Source organism: Crocodylus porosus, unplaced genomic scaffold, assembly GCF_001723895.1.
Source record: "Crocodylus porosus isolate Cpor-Errol unplaced genomic scaffold, CroPor_comp1, whole genome shotgun sequence".
NCBI classification, from domain to species: domain Eukaryota; kingdom Metazoa; phylum Chordata; order Crocodylia; family Crocodylidae; genus Crocodylus; species Crocodylus porosus.
This window is the reverse complement of record NW_017728934.1, coordinates 3,246,362-3,263,478: the sequence shown is the minus strand read 5'-3', so window position 1 is coordinate 3,263,478 and position 17,117 is coordinate 3,246,362. Positions and strand designations below refer to the sequence as shown.

Below are 17,117 nucleotides of genomic sequence, written 5' to 3'. Positions count from 1 at the left end.
GCACTAGATCACTGACTGGGGCAGGGAGGGTCCCTTCAGCAGCCAATTGCTGAGCCTGCAGTGCAACTGGAAGTGCACTTCCAATTTTGTAGGTGGTGCTTCCAGGGGGTGCACAGCCAAACTCAGGGGACACACGTGCACCCCCTACAATGCATCGCCAGTGACCATACTGATAACGGCTCTGACCAAATATAGGTTTGAGGTATTTCCTATGGGAAAGTCTGAGTGTGAGGAGGAACTATAGGTATCTTGAAAGTTGAGAGATGTGAACATTAATGAACATTGTAGATGATCACTTCTTAAAATATAATAGGGTATCTTCTGGTTCTCAGATGGCAAAACTCCTTGCTAAAAGGAGTACTTCTCAGGGCAAGGGGAGGGACTTCTGGCAGCAAGTCAGCGGTTATGGGGTGGGACTTCTGGTCACAAGATGGTGACCAGGGGGCAGGGCACCTGTCAAGGGGCAGGGCTACCCATGCGGCCCTTGACAGCTTGCCAAAACTCAGTAAGCAGCCCTCCACCCAAAATAATTGCCTGCCCCCGAGTTAGAGCATAAAAGCTGGTGCATATCCCCAGGCAGCAGCTCCCCCTTTTGAAACCACTTCAGGTGAATCCTTGTCCAGGGTCTCTCTTTGTAGAAAATATGTTTCTAATAAAACAATTAGTGTTCAGTTGCAACATCCCTGGTTCCTTGCATTTAGTGCCCACAGCAAGCTTTCCCTTCACTGACCTCATCTCCTTCAGGCTGCAGACAGTTCATAGCAGGGCAGATCGCATCTTCATCCTCAGAGTCTTCCTGTTCTGAGAATGATGTATCTGAGGGAAGCAAGTGGCTTTCACTGGAGCGCTGCACCTCAATGAGCCGCTCTCTCTCTCTCTCCCTCTCCCTCTCCAATTTGTTGTTACTGAGATCCTTCGAGTAATTCAGTTTCAGTTTCTTCTTTTTGGGGGTTTTCATTTTTTTTATCCTTGCTCTCTTTCCATCGCAGAAACCCTCTCTTTCAAAGCGCCTCTTTAACTTTCTCTCCACATAACCAACTCCATCTCTCCTGCCCCGGCAGTACTCATTCTATTAGAAAAGATATTGAAGCAAAACTGTAAGTACTGAATTCAAACACTAATTTATTTTGCAGGCTCCCTGCTCCTTTTCAGTATATCGTCCATTCCTTTCAACACTGAAAAGACAAGCCCTCTGTGAGCTATTTTTTTCACAATGAGCTATTCTTACAAGTTTCACAGTGATTCAGGGCAAATGTTAAATGACAAAAGTTCATGAAAGACAGAGATTCTTTCCCTACATCCTCCAAAGTAATATAGGTCCAGTTTTCTAGGAAAAGCTTCCACTAGACTTGCTAGTAACTGCTTCCCATTCAAAACACAATGGCCATATTTAAGTCATATGAATGACCATGAAATGCAGTTTCAGGATGTAGAAATAAAATCACAAAAACGTATCCAGAGAGAATTCTCCAGCAAGCTGTACCAGTTCAACAACTTGTCAAACTTTTCAGAAAACAAGATGATTTTCATAGGCCCCTGGTAGATATTACTTTAGTTATGTGACTGGTATCTGATTAATTCTATCCCAAATCCCAACAGTTATGCATCTTGCCACACCAGCTTTCAGCTTGCTGGTGCATGAGAAGCCAACTAGCTGGTCAGCTCTCTGTGTGACAGCACCAAAAGCCACCATAAAGCCCGGTGCCAAACTTGCCAGGCGTTGAAATTAAGGCACAATACAAAACAGCCACAAAGGCACTCCACATTATATGGTGAACATCCTTGCGGCTGGGTTTGCCATTTTATTGGTGTAATAGATTGACTGAACATGTGATATGTTACAATTTATCATGCAATAAATGTCACATCTGCCAGGGCCCACAGAAGCTTCATACCTATCATTATTGTAAAGCTTATGATTCCAGTCAGAATCTCTCTGCTTTGAAAGCATCCCAGTCCCATCTCTGTTGTCAAATACCTGCCTTTTCATTCAATGGTCCTACTGGTGACTTCTGTTCTGCTTGCAGAACAGGGCTCTGTTTTGTGAATAGGATCTGGTACAGCTCCTGTATTTCAGGTAAGGAAACCTGTAGCAGCTGGGCTTCCATCATCAACTCATCCAGTTCTGCACTAATGACTATAATGATAAAACAAAGATTTTAATTCTCCGATATTAGCATTTGTGACAATTAGTGCTTTAGAAAATTATTTCACTGTAGTAAATAAGTCAATACAAAGAATTACTTGGGGAGGATTTTTTTAGATTGAACTTTAAGTCAGCTCAGAGTCTTCACTATTCTGGTTATGAAAATATAGCTAAAGGAAAGGTGAAAGCCTATAGTATAATTAATGGGCAGCAGTGTAGCACAGTAGGATCATCTTTAAATGCCCCAACCAAATTCTTCCAGGTTATCATTTTGAAAAAGATAATATCTGTAAACCCTGGATAAGACTACAGTGAAGGACTAAGATGGGGATGGGAGAAGGAAGACAAAAAATAAATATCAGTCATTTCATATTGGTAAATTTCTAGTATAAATGAAAGGTTAAAAGCCAAATTGTGCATTATTCAGATACTGTTAAGGGTTAATAGTCTTTTGCATTGAGCTTAAAAAACAAAGTGTACTGGACTTGTGATAGACTCAGCAGCAGAGAGCTTCTTTATTTAATTTTATACTACAACATTGTCAAAAGATTGTTCTACGCTGAAGTCAAGAAACAAGCCTATAATTGGTTAGTACATTGAAATGGAACTCAACTATATCAAGAAATAAAACCTAAAACCAAAACTGGATCTTGGTATCTCACACAGAAGTAGATGTCTGCAGTAAAGACAGGGGGAAGGAAAGCAAGGATGACTTTGGAAAGATTTCACTTATTCCTATCCTATATTGATCTAATCCATTCTAGATAATCTGCTGAGAAGCTTAATGGCAGGGAACCTAAAAGCTACAGGACTCAAAAATCAAGGGATGGAGAACAAGGCGTAGCCCCAAGTTTTACACAGCATTTTTTTTTCTAGGCATGTATAGTAAATTTAAAGTAAAGCATACAAACCATGAAGGGGGATGCAGTTTTGTCCTGTAGAAAAAGGAGAATGTAAATATATGGTTCTGCTATCCCAGTCATGAGGCAGAGAGAAAGACATAGCACCAATTGTCTGAGATACCTAATGGAAGGAAAACATAAACACACACTCATTCCTACCAAATATTTAAACTATAAATCACAATGCAACAAAACAAATGTGTTTCTATTTCAACAAGTATTTTAGAAGCTTTCCGTATGGCAACTCATTCATTCTAGCAAATTCATTTTAATTTTTCAGCTTAAACCTGGAAAACCAGTGAAAGCAACATTGTGATGAAGTAAAAAGCTGTAAATTACAGTTCCAGAGACCAAACAATAGCACCACTACAATGACCTAACAACTTCTCCCGTTTTATAATGATCAATAATAAACCATAGCAGACACATACACCGGAGCCAAGTGATGGTCAATGGCAGTAAGTGACTGACTTTTATATAATATTTTTAACTAGAAAAGTTGGATTATGATAGCTTTTAATGTTAATTTCCTCTATTTTAAACAGATGATTTACTTGGTGAGGCAATGAGCTGATAGCTAGGAGATCTTGAAGTGCATATAGCTATATCAGGGCTGCCCACCTTCGATGTGGCTGAGGTCTGCACAATGTTGGCAGTCCTTGGACCACACACTACGTGGACTCCCAAACCATATGCAGTGGTATGTGCCCTTCCCCCACCCCACTCCTTACCATGTGGTAGTGGGAGGTAAGAGATGGCTGCAGGGGCCTGCAGGCCACAGGTTTGACAGCCCTGAGCTAGATGAATATATATATACACTATGAAATGAGTATGGACCCTGATCTTAATTTCTTTAGGATTATTTTTCAGACAGATTGTTTTAAAACTCTATTAAAACTTCTATGTTCTTTAGACTCCAGGCAAATACTTTGAGACCTTTAAACATGGTTACTGTGAGTTATAAAGCCTAACTATGGGAGGGAGGGAGGGTGGGAACAGGCCCTCCCTCTAGGCAACGCAAAAAAGCAAGCCAGAAAAAAGGGTAAGCACAGTTTGCCTCCACTGCAGATCACTTTTAAACAGGAAATTTAAACAGAGAAGCATTTTCTATGATAACTGTCGTGTCAGAGCATATTTCTGACATTCCCCTCTGCACTGGGCTTTGTAAGATGGGTCTGATTCAAGCTAAAAGGATCGCAATGTTTCTCTCGCCTTCAACTCTAAAAATACATTACCATTAATGTACTTAAATCTCTCTGGATACACTATATTGGAATGACACAAATGAATGTGCATTCAAGGCCTCTGAAAAAACAAATCTTACATCTACAAAAGTGAATCTTGGCTAAATGCTTTTACTCTGCTTTGTAAAAGTGATCATCATTCTCCAAGCTCAGGAAATAGGGTTATAAAATCTATTAACAAGGCAATATATTCCACCCAAAGCACCCAATGTAGGTCGATTCATACAGTGCTTTTAAACAGAGAACTTTTGGAGGTTTCATTATAAAGGATGAAGACAATGGGCAGTTAACACACCACAGTGAGAACTTCAAGAACAATACTTCCCAGGAGCAAATGTAAACAGACAGAACAGGAAGGAAGATTTTTCTACTTTGTTACCAGTTGCTTGCAGGTAAGATTTTACTTAAAGAAATCTTTAAATTCTTTACTTAGGACCGACTCAAGAACAGAATCATGGGTCTCCCTAGAAACAAATACTAAGTGAAACCATCTTTCAGTTCCCCTCCAGTTCTACACAGCAGTGCCAACAGGAGGCAGAATACAGCAGAAGAAGGGAAGCCCACCAGATATAACAATAAGAAAGATAAGAGTATTCTCAGAGTTGTAGCAGGGAAGGAATGCAGCATTCCAAGTTGCTGCTGGAGAATATAAAGAATACATGCACAGTAAATACATGACGAGCCAAAAGTATTTCCTCAAAGCTGTGGAAAAACTAAGACTTAAGAGTGAGCCTGCACCACTAGAATGTGTGTGCAGACGCTGGATGAGTTTATGGTCAAGATGTCTCAAATAGAACCCACAAAATGCAAAAAGGTTTGCAAACTGCTCTTTAAGTGCATACTCCACCTCCAAGCAGGGAAGCTGCAAGTAGCTCAGTCTTACCTTGTTTGTCTCTGGCAGCTGGCCTGCTGTGGTTTGCCATCTGCTGTACAATAGTCCTGAGCCAACTTTGTCTTGTATGTGTTTTAGATTCCCTGAATATAGCATTTGTTGCGCTCTATGCTGCCAGTTCACAGTTCTCTCTATCATATACCGTAAAGCATCTCCTTCAGGAAGCCTCACTCTGATACGCTGCAGGGAGGCCAGCAAAGGTAGGATTTTTTCTAACGGTGGCTTTTCTGATCTATGGCAGTGAGGACAGAGCCACACATGAGGTCCCTGCAAAATGCTGGGTGCTGAAACACAGCTGGTGTGAAAGAACCCTCTACAGAGTTCACACTGTATCATGGGGGCAACTGGCTCTTTCTGGCACAGGCAAACTTTCATCTCTCCATCCTCTTCAGTAGCTAGCACTTTCCCTTCATTTGTTGCTCTCAGACAACGAAGTGCTTCCATCTCCTTCAGACGGGCTTCAGCAAGTGTGGCCATCTAAAAGAGAGTTAAAAAAATAATTATTATTTAATTCCCAGCTGACCACAAACAGAATCCTCTCTAAATTAAGGTTGTTCACTGGACTTCTGAGTGAATTCTGCACATCAGCGTTCTTAAAAGATGCATCGGCGTGCATATTAAACCTTGTGATAATACTGTCTATTGAAACACCCCATCCCTCCCCTCATGACTTCAAACTTTTAAGGGTTGGCATAATGCTCTGTGTCAGTTCCACCTGTAGCCTCTTCAGCTTCACAGCTGTAAAGCTGCACACTCTGCAAAATAATCATATCCCTTCCTACTCAGGCCAATTCCCATTTTACACACATAAAAATATATTATCTTCACTTCCTCAAAAGCCCATTTAAACTTTGAAACCAAAGGTTCAGACACTAAAGAGCAGATGTAGTTGACAGATGCTTCTCAAGGGGCAAGCCTCAATTTAATGTTCTTTTTTGACTAAACTGTTTGGATATGCAATGTGTGAGCATATTCGGATTCATGCATTTACAGCAGAGTTTTCAAGCAGTGAAGTCTGTGGGGCCCCTCTGAAAACATCCTCTATTTTTACAGACCTTTCGGCAAGTACTATAAATATCAGTTCTATCCATTATGAATTTGGTGGTTTGGTACTGTATCCTGGTTAAAGCATTTACATGACCTGGAGCGGATTCACAGGATTAATCTAAACTGGTTCCACTCCTTCCTAGCAGGGAGGTCATGATGATGGGCTGTAAACACTCATTGTTCCCTTGGGATTTCTCCTGCGAGTTGCCCCAAAGGCTCCAGCTTGTCACACCGGCTGTTCAATGCGTATGAGGCCACTGGGAAAGATCATGCAGAGAACTGGAGTGTAGTGCCCTCTATTTACTGATGACACCCCACTCTCTCTCTCATCTGATCTGGGCCCTCCAGTCTCAGTGCTTTCCCAGTGCCTAGTTGCAGTTGGGGATTGGATGTGGGTGAGCCAGTTGAAGCCGAATCCAGACCAAAAAAGGAGGTGATGGCAGTGGGCATATTGCTTGATCTGGGCAATACTGGGACACCTACAAATCACCTCTGTTGTCACTCAGGTTCACAGCCTTGAGGTGTTTCTGGATCCTCTACTGCACCTGGATCTTTAGATGGTGGCCATGACTAGGAGCACCTTTCACCAGCTCCATGTGGTAGGAAGGCTGCAACCCTGTTTTTAAGATTCCAGTTTGGCTACCACTATCCATGCCTTCATAACCTCGAGGCTGAACTAGTGCAATGCACTTTACATATGGGTGAGTATCCAGAAGCTGCAGCTGGTGCAGAATGCAGTAGCTTGCACTCAGACAGAAGTGGGTCACCAGGAGCCCACAACTCCAGTCCTCCAGGGTTTACAGCAGCTTCCAGTAGTCTTTTCTTTGTGTACATAGTGCTGGATTTGACCTAGAAGGCTTGAAACAGTCTGACCCTACATATGTAAGGAACCGCCTTCTCCCTTATGCCTTATCACAATTCTTAAGGTCAGCCAAGAGCAACCTCCTGCAAATACCTTTAGCATAAAGTTCACTTGGCACAAATGTGTGGAAGGTCACTCTTGGCAGTCGCTCCTAACTCTGCAATTCCCTCTCCTTTGAAGCCCACCAGAGCCCGAGCCTGGGCATCTTCCAAAACTGCTGTAAGACTTTCCTGTTTGGGCAGGTTTTTAGTAAGCAAGGCTAGAACAGAACTTGTGTAGGGGGCTTTTATTTTATTTTGATATGCTACTTGCTTGTATACACTATATTGTTCTCTTGCCCTGTTCTCCTGTTTTATACATTTCTTTGTTCTCCTGTAAACTGCCCAAGCCTTTGCTGCAAAGGGCATCATGACATCAACCGACCCACCCACCTAACCCACCTACAAACGAAAAGCCAGATCCACTGCTGTACTCCAGCTGCTCTGCAGTGAGAGCCAAACAATTTTTTACAACAGACAAAGGTACCTTGGGGCTCTAACAAACAGTGCACTGTTAGAATTAGTAACTTGATAAAGATATGCCTTCTACGCGTCTCTTAGAAAGACAGAGCTTAATGGTACAGAAAGTTTTAAATTATACAGAATGATTAGGTTACAGAGCTGGCTTTGACTTCTTCCACTTTGCTCTGGATAAGAGAAACAGGCAAGATGTTGGGGAGATAAGATTTGTTGCATATTTGTCTAATCTAGTTATTCTGAGAAGTCTTGATGCTTGCAGGTGTTTAATCACAGAGATCTAGATAGCAGTGCAAATACCAATGCTGGGAATTACCACCCGTCTTGCTATGGTTCTTGACTGTAAAAAGAATCCAAACCACCACGAAGAAATTAGTATAACTTGGACTTCAGGTCTCTCTTTGTGCCAGAATGAAACCTGACCTGACAAACACACATATTCCTGGTTGAGTCCTGTGTAAACACCCAAGCAGAATCCCTGTTGAACTACATTTCTTTGTCAGTGCCTGAGCTGTCAAGGTAACCTGGAACAAAATGCGAAAGTTTTTTGGATGCTACAATCAGTCTCCAAAACTATGCTTTCTCTTTTCATCTTTCTGTTCCATCATACCCTTACTGTGATCTGCTTTAGAAAATACCAGATTCTTCTCTGCCTAGAACAGTAGGCCAGATTCAGCCCACAGAGTCATGTTATCCGGCCTGCAGGTCTCCACACAAGTCTGGAAATTTGGCAGTGCAGGAATGGTGCCTGTGTTAATTGCTGCTCCCCCGCTGCCAAATTTCCAGACCTACAGGGAGGCCCATATGACTGGATCCAACACAGGAGACTGGACTGACTGCCCCCATGCTGACCTCATGCAGGATCTGGCTTGCAGGATCAAAAGGTTAGGCACCACCAGCTTAGATTGTATGGCTGCTTCTCAGAAAAGCTCCCAGCTTGTGGCTTTGTTTACTAAGGTGACGTGTTTTGGATGCAATTTCTCATTTACTCTGCTAATATTCAAGGATGCGTGAGAAATGGAGACCTCATGTGTTTCTGCTTTGGGTACCAGCTGTTTAAAATAGGGAGTCCAAGTTGTGAAAGCTGAAGAGAGTGACCCCTCCCCCACTTTCTGTATTAAACAAAAGTCTTGAACTAGTTCCTTTAACTGCACTGAAATTCCTAAATTTTCACCCCACAAACTAATTCCCCTTCAGCAGTTAAGACAAAGCTCCTCAAAGATATCTGCAACTCCGGAGAATTTCTCCAAATATGTGAACAGACCCAAGTGGGAATCCTTCCTGCTTAAATTTTCCACAGTAAAACAAGGTGTCAAAAGCTCTACTATCTCATTTTAATTTAGAGCTCCATGCTCTGGAAGAGGGGAAGCCAGTTGGCTAGGGGAAGGCAATGCAGAGATCTTTTTCACAAGTTTCTGAAGGGTAGCCTCAAAAACATAGCTCCATTTGGACTTAGTGAAGAGTGCAGAACTGCTCTGCAGTCTGAGTTTGTGCTCAGCTAGGGATGAAAGGGAGGGTGGACAGAAGAAGTGCTATAAAGAAACTGTAGTAGTGGGTGGGAGCCTGGCAGTTGCCAAGCTGAAGAGAGAAAAGAACTAGAAGCTGAAATAAGATTGCTATTGCACAACAAATGAAAAGAATGAAACGAATTGGTCAGAAACACAGAAGGCAGCTTCTCTTCGGAGACCAAACTTTTGAGGCTCCAAAGAAAGGGGCAAGACTTAGTTCTGGAGCTGATAGCAACAGCACAGGATCCCTCAGAAATCTATAACTCATTCAATGAGAAACTGGGCAGCAGAAAATAGGCTTGATAACTGCAGGTGGTGAGAGAGACAAATAGTCATATATAAAAAATGTATACATCAAATCCGGGAATAAATCTTAAATTGAATTTATATCGACAGGCCTATTGATAAGTTTTGTTACGTACCGCAGAGGCAGTATCCCTACTCTCAGATAAAGCTCTTTCTAGGTCACTCAGACTCTCCAGTTTGGTGCCCTTCTTCTTTCCACTTGGTACTGGCTCCTTTAATTTCTTCTGTTTTTTTTTAAACCCAGATATTCCAATATCACATCTGGGACATAACACCTAATAGATAAAAGAAAACAAAAAAGCACAACTATCTTCAACATTAATCCCGGCTTGACATAGCTATACACATAGATACTATTTAGAACAGACACACACACAACTAAAGCTTTGCCCAACAAGCAGTTAAGCTGGAACATAAAAAGGAGCTAGAGAACTGCATGAAATGGAATGTTATGCAACCACCTTCGACTTCGATACGGTGCGATGGCTCCACTCTTCTATGGGATTAACACCCACTGCTGCAATGTGCTTCTGCCTGGACATCAACTCTGAGGACACGTGTGATTTAGATATCTTACCTCTAGAAGAGAATAAGGGGAGTTCTCCGTCAGAAACGTATTGCTGGCGCATTCCTTCCACACTTGAACCTCTGCCACTAAGGACTCCAGCCTTGGCAAGTAGTCCAGATGTACTGGGATAGAGCGACCTCTTGTCAAAAGCTCCACAAGCGTGTCAAGTACTGGCACACGCCCTCCACCCTAACAATATAAAAAACAGTAAGAATTACTTGTTGCAAGTAGGACAAAAGACAAAAAGCTCTTTGAGCTAAGCTGGAAAAAGGTTTTGTAAAACAATCTATCGTGAAAGTACTTCTTTTGTCTGGTAAAGCATTAGAAGATTGTTAGTTATTTTTTCCAATTTTTGATCCAAGTTATTGGACAACTAGATCTTGTAAAATGCCCCTAACATTAAGTACACCAACTGCTCACAAAAAGGGAGGAATTGGTTGAGAATGTGAAGGTGGAAGGTAACCTGGATGACACTAACCATGAAATGATAGAGCTCAAGATCCTGAGAGGAAGAAGGAAGGAAAGCAGAAGAATAAGGACACTGAACTTCAGAAAAGCAGATTAAACGAAATGGGAGAACTGGTGGCCATGATCTCCTGGGAAGCAAGTCTGAACAGAAAAGGAGTCCAGGAGAGCTGGCTGAACTTTAAATGAGGCCTGTTTAAAGGGCGCAGGAGCAGGCTGTTCCAATGCAACAGAGGAATGGGAAGTGCAACAAGAGACTAGCCTGGCTAGACAGCAATTTCTTCAAAGAAAAGTAGTTCAATTGACAAAAATATCTTCTTATATCCAGCCACACTGTTTTATATTCTCTTCAAGTGTCCAATAAGAAAATGAGAGTTTGACTGTTTCAGAGCATCTATAAATCCTTTGGAGGCAATTAACAGAAATCCTAACAGATGTATAGCTTCAAGGGAAAATGTCAGGTATAGCAAAATGTTAAAGAACATGAAAAATAGGCAATACTCCAAAAACTTAAACAAAATGGATTTCTATTTCCCCTGACATTTCATCTCACATGGATGGCTGTTCATAATTATTACAAGGTATTTGGTCTATTTAATGGTAGCAAACATTAGAACTTTGAACCTGTCACCTGGACACTATCCATACTTATCAAATACAATTAACATGACCGGGTCATAAACAAAAACTTTCACGCTACAAAATAATACACTGTAATAGCTAGTCACCAGTCTCTGAAAATACCATTCCCTAAAGACAGGATAGCAGCTGTACTACGACTGAAATAAAAAGACAAAGACAGTCTTAGCAATAAGGCTTTTACCAGCAAAGCACGTGCAGCTTGGAACATGGAGGGCCAGACCATAATTCCCCTTTAAGATGTTTAAATCTTTTCTGTGGCTAGCCCCAAAACAAAGTTGGCTCACCTGAGAGATACAATCCTCATTTACCCAAAAAGGTATCTTTCTTCTATCTTATCCATCTCCTAAGGGAAAACCAGTCACAGAGAGAGAAGGGCAGCCTTATCTATGTTTTAGCCCAACTGTCCAATAGTTATGGCACTTCTCAGGAAGTGGGAGATATCTGGGCCCTCCTCAACCAGAGGTGGTTTGAACCCATTATCTCCAAACCAGGGTTCCTTCCCTCCAGAGAAGTGGCCTCCTCACTGGGCCATAGTCACGGTACCTCTTTTGGTTTCCACTCCTTCTGGTCCCATAATTCTTGACTGTGCAGAAAGCAGATGCTTAAGCAGATGCTCTCACCCTGCTTAAGTTCAGTTTTGTGGTTAGGGTGCTTTTCTTGGAAGTAGGAAATGTGGGTTCAGGTCGATGAGAATCTAGAACCTGGGTCTCCCACTTCTTGGGTATACCCAAGCTCCTAGACTATGGGGCTTAAAGATGGGAGTGCCCTACTTCATCCATGTGGACATTTCCCATTGAGTATCCTTTAGAAAGAGAATTCCTGATTTCATACAAAGAAGGTCCACATGACCCAAGGTCTTTTTCAACCCTCTGATTCTGAGAATGGGCTGGAGCCCAATGTAAGCATGTAAAGGTTTGCAACTGAAAGACTAGGAGAAAGCTAACCTTCAATGATCTTTAAGGGAAGTCTAATAATTTGATGCTTTTCTTGTTGCTAGATAATGGTACAAAAACATAATAACTGCACTATATTTTAACACTGTTAACTGGCAATTGGAGAGCTTCACCTTGAGTAGAGGTTTGCACAATGGTAAATGTGTTGCATTTTTTATGCATCAATACTTCCCTTAGTGAGTTAACTCCAGACCAAGGTAATATAAATAAGGTCCACTACTGTTTGAGACAGAGCAATCGCTATAATTTAATTGCACAACTATTTTAAGGCAACAGCCATTACAAATCCAAGATATTTAATTTGGCATGACAATAAGGCAGGTACATTTAATGTGAAAAAAAAAAATATATAGTAATACACCAGTATTGAGGGATATCCCCAAATGAACAGACGACAGATTAATTTCACCTACCTGCAAGGCCTCCACTTCTTGTAGCCAATCTTTGGCCTTCTGCACAACATCCTTCAACACAATTCCATTTGGGAGATAAGCGGGAATCTCCTCTATCTCCTTTACTGCAGCTACAAGACTGCTTAGTGACTGCCGCGGTCTATGAAAAAAACCACACATCCTATTCAGAATGTGACAATCTAGTTCAGCTTTAGTTCTGATATTCAAAGCATGGTGGGAGGGAAATTTAAGTACAAAACTGTCAGGCAGCCAACTGCTTACTCTGTTTGTCCCAAACAGCTCAGCCCTGAGCAGGCTATCAAGGGACCAATGCTCTCCCTCCCTCAGCTCTCCGGGGGTGGCAGGAGGGAGGAAGAGCAGAGCACCGTGGAAAGTAGAGATATGGCCAGATTTTTGTTCCAGTACAACAAAATAGTTGCTTTTTGAATCAGCAATTTTGGGGAAAGATCAGTCATTTTTTCTTCTCTGGACAAGTCCATATATCCTGCAAACACATGTAATGTCTAAAGGAGGCCTAAGAGATCTAGTTCACTAGATACGCTGGCATACAGGAGAAAAGAAAGTAATAGCCCGCTGCAACTCCAATACGAAAATACTCACTGGAAACAAATGCACTCAGAAGGTTATTGTTTAGCTGCTTCTACTGATTTTGCTTTTTAAACCCCCATATTTTTGCAGTGAAAAATCACAGCCTTAATTATGACTTCTTAAGCGTCCATCCAGCAGTAAGTTTTTAATAGCTGAACATTTTTCCTTTAATGGCCACACTGACCTGAACAAATCACCTCTGCATCTTCAGGCCTGTCTACACAGGAAAGTTTCACCACTTCTACTAATACAACTATAGTTATACCACTATATCTACCAATCTGAATGTACTTACTCTCTTATGAGTGGCTAGGCCATCCCAAGTGATAAGGTTAAACCATGAAAGACACTCTTACATTGTAGTATAAGTGTTTACATGGGCAAGTGATCCTGGTACAAATAATACACTGGTTTCAATTCATACCTTGCTTATACTGGTCTAAATTATTGATGTAATAATCCTTATGAAACAGATATGAAGTTTCAACTTACTACTCTTCCTCATGCTCTATGTAAACCAAACATATGCGCATGAAATATCTGTCCATTTTATAACCTACTATGAAGATGCTCAACCTGTGATACAGGCAGCCTCTGTGTGCGGCATACAGCAGATGGAGGAAGCGACACGCAGAACAATGGCAAACTGGGCAGGGAGCAGAAGCAGAGACGCAAACTGAGCAGGACCAAAGGACTGAAGTGACACTTGGGGAGGGTTTCATAGAATCAATGAGTCGGAAGGGACCTAGACAGATCATCTAGTCCAACCCCCTGCCACGAGCAGGAAGAAGCACTGGGAGTGGCAGGGGTCATAAAACCTTAGCCAGGTGCCTATCCAGTCTCCTCTTGAAGATAGCGTTGATTTGTGGCCCACATGCCCCCACTAATCTAATGCATGCAATTCTGTGCATTATCTGACTCAAGCTGAACAATAATACTTCTTTGCTATTCATACATTCAGAAATGAGGATGACTACATAAACAAGGTCAAGACTGAGATTAGCTTGTTTTTTCTGTTACAGCATGCAGGACACAACACTAAGAAGATTTAGCTTCTACCTGGCCTTTATCAAATTTCTGGCTTTGTCATCCCAGTGTTCAGATATAGTAAGGAGTTCTTGCAGCTTAGCCATTGCCTTCTCAACTGCTGGATAAGGAGCCAGTCCAACACCCGAATCTATGAGGCGTCTCATATCGTCAAGAGTAAGGGAGCTTTGGTCTGCGCAAGCCTGTTGTACATCTTCTAGCCAGTGTGCCTGCTCCAGGCGTATCCGCAGTTCAGGTAGTTGTGGAAGATCAACATCAAACTCAAAACTGACATCTAGGAGCTTCTGTAGTTCTGCTGCACTGGGTATTTCTTCAGAAAGTAGTTTCTGGCTATGCTGTTGGAAAGCTTCCACACGATCAAGAAGATCCTGAAATACACAACAGCAGCAATTAATAAAGAAAGCCAGTGCAATGGTAAAAAGCTCCTCTTCTAAGAAGAGAATAACCTTGGTTGTTCCTTTAGTTGGAAAAAAAACAAACAACAAAACAAAATACACCACTCCACCTATGGGGCTTGAAGATGAATCTGATTCAACCTTGTTTAGGTCCCTAAAAACTTGCTGCACAAGGTGGGTGGGCCTTATCCACTTATGATCAAAGGGGTAAGATGGAAGTGAATTAATAAACTAGATGTAAAACAGATAGGCAGAACAGGATTAGACTTAACACATTAAAGAAAGAAGAGGATGTAGCCCTTGGAATCCACAAGACAAGCTTGCTTATTAAAGACGCATCTAAATGCATCTTAAAATACATCTTTCCAACTCCTTTAGATTTAAAATAATTTAAATCACACAGTATTGACAAGGAATGCAATATCAGGCCTCCCATTTGAAAAAGTATTGAAGTTTAAGTGTTTTCCTTTAAAAAGTTGTAGAATTTGAGCTCAAAAGGTGACTACAAAATCCTCTATGGATCTCTTTTATCACAGGCCATTAAATTTCACCCAATTACTACCCCCTCCCAACTGTAATGTGAATCCAATAACTTGTGTTGAGCAAAGAATCTTGTCTGTCTCTTCAGGAAAGGCATTCGATCTTGATGCGAGAAGAGAGATGGAATCCAACACTTCTTCCCACGACAGCTTTTCCAAATGGTAAAAAAAGCCTTATTTCCAGTTTCCACTTGGCAGGATTCATCTTCCAGCCATTAGTTTTCACTAAACAGGCTGTTAGTACTCTTTTCTCCAAATGAAAGTATTTATATAATGTAATCATATAATCTCTCTGCATTCTTTTGGCTTGAGCTCTTTAATTCTCTTGCTGTAAGGCGGGGGTTAGCATACCCTAACCTGAAGGCTTCCTGCCCTTGATCACAGCTGATAGACAGTGAACACCAAATCTAAACAAGGAAACAGGGCTGACCCACAGAGATTTAAAAATCTATGTAGCCACAGCCAAGAACTTTAGCAAAGAGAAGTAGGGTATCTGCACAGGAGTTTCCAGGCGGTTTGTCCTTTAAAGGAGTGGGGGGACAACCTTTTTGATAGGTGTGCCACTAATGACCCCAAATCCTTCCTGAGTGACATCCCATTCCCTTTCCTGGTCTGATCTACTGTTCTGTTTTCTGATCCTCGCCTTGTGCTCCCTGAATAATCTGTTCCTTGGCTTTCTGCTCCCTGTCTTATCTGCCACTATGCTGCTGGCCCCCTACCCAATCTGCTATATGCCACACACAGAGACTGCCCATGTCACTAGCGGCATCTGTGCCACAGGCTGGCCATCCCCCCCTGCTTTTCTTTAAAAAAAAGGTAGCAACAGAGAAGGCAGCAATAATGACTGCAGCACTGGACATGACCAGAAGAGGAAGAGGAAACAGTGAAGATTTTTGGATAAAGAAGCTACAGACAATACACTACCTTTAAGTGCATACCTGAGAGAAGCTAATTATGCAAGTGTTGCCTTGTAGACATGGAAAAGAAAAAGTCAAAAACTAAAGATGTAGCTAGACACTATATAACATTTGCAATGCATGCACCTAATAGGACACTTACATTAATGCTAATTCTTACATACATAAGTGACTTAGTACATGTAGCTCTCTATCAGGTGTCTCCATTCCCTACCAGCCTTCTCTTGTCCTTCCATCTCAATGGTACAAACACTGGCCAAAGTTCCTATAATCAGTTCTGCCTATCGGTCTTTTTGCAGCATAGAATATACCCATATTTTAAACAGCCAAATCTAGGCACCTGGATAAATCAGGAAGGGAACAGAAAGTCACCCTCATTTCCTCGTACAATAATACTAGGATTCCCTTGATTCTATTACACCCTAGCCTAAAACACTGCAAGACTGAGTTAGACTTTTTTTTACAGCTGCATAGAACTGGAAGCTCATTATCATTTTCTGTGAATTAACCAATAAGCCAAAATCCCCCTCTTCCAAAAAAGGGAAAAAATGTTGTGGGGAAGGGATTCATTTCTAAGTGGAGGAAACAACCATCTCAAAAAGGATACTAAGACTAAGCAAAGAATCAACAAGGAGTAGAAAACTGTGTGTCCTGATAAAGAAAGCTATAGTCAGAAAGTGCAAGAATAAAAAAAAAAAGTGGCAAAAGTTAAGCTGAGGGTATGATAAAACAAATTACAGGGAGTCAGAAGAGACTTTACCCTGCATCAGCTGCTCTAGAGAAGGGGTTTGTGTATGCATGCTTCTTACACCACAATAAATGGAAGCTAATAATGGATGCATCAGAATGGATACTGGGACATGCTGGAGATGGAGAGGCCTGCGTACCTGTCCCTAGGAGATAAACCTTTAGTTTTGATTTTAGCATGCGCTTTGAAGAAGGTCTGTATACCAACCAGCACCTTATAGTGGGCTTAAGTAAATGTCTGTTGTTGAAGGGAATTGCTGTATTTATCGGATGGATAAATCTTGAATCCTGGAGATTTGATTTTGATTATTTCACATGCACACACAGTACAGTTATAGCCCTTGTATAGAAGATGGAAGGAACAAAAAAACCCATTGATGTCTTGCTCCAAAAGGGGAACAAAACATTTAAATAACTGTTT

At 41.6% G+C, this 17,117-nt stretch overlaps 1 protein-coding gene across 2 annotated transcripts in view; it reads right to left on the bottom strand.

The window, feature by feature from the left end:
• The window catches only part of KDM5B (lysine demethylase 5B), a 71,648-nt gene that overhangs the window by 2,078 nt on the left and 52,453 nt on the right, over positions 1 to 17,117 (bottom strand). For both annotated transcript variants that reach the window (XM_019546308.1, XM_019546309.1), the window contains 8 exons: positions 14,111 to 14,466; positions 12,464 to 12,602; positions 10,000 to 10,179; positions 9,539 to 9,697; positions 5,176 to 5,661; positions 3,058 to 3,169; positions 1,983 to 2,137; positions 731 to 1,069 (listed from right to left, as the gene is read on the bottom strand). In XM_019546308.1, coding sequence (XP_019401853.1) covers positions 731 to 1,069; positions 1,983 to 2,137; positions 3,058 to 3,169; positions 5,176 to 5,661; positions 9,539 to 9,697; positions 10,000 to 10,179; positions 12,464 to 12,602; positions 14,111 to 14,466 — 1,926 coding nt within the window. The remainder of the gene's footprint in view (positions 1 to 730; positions 1,070 to 1,982; positions 2,138 to 3,057; positions 3,170 to 5,175; positions 5,662 to 9,538; positions 9,698 to 9,999; positions 10,180 to 12,463; positions 12,603 to 14,110; positions 14,467 to 17,117) is intronic.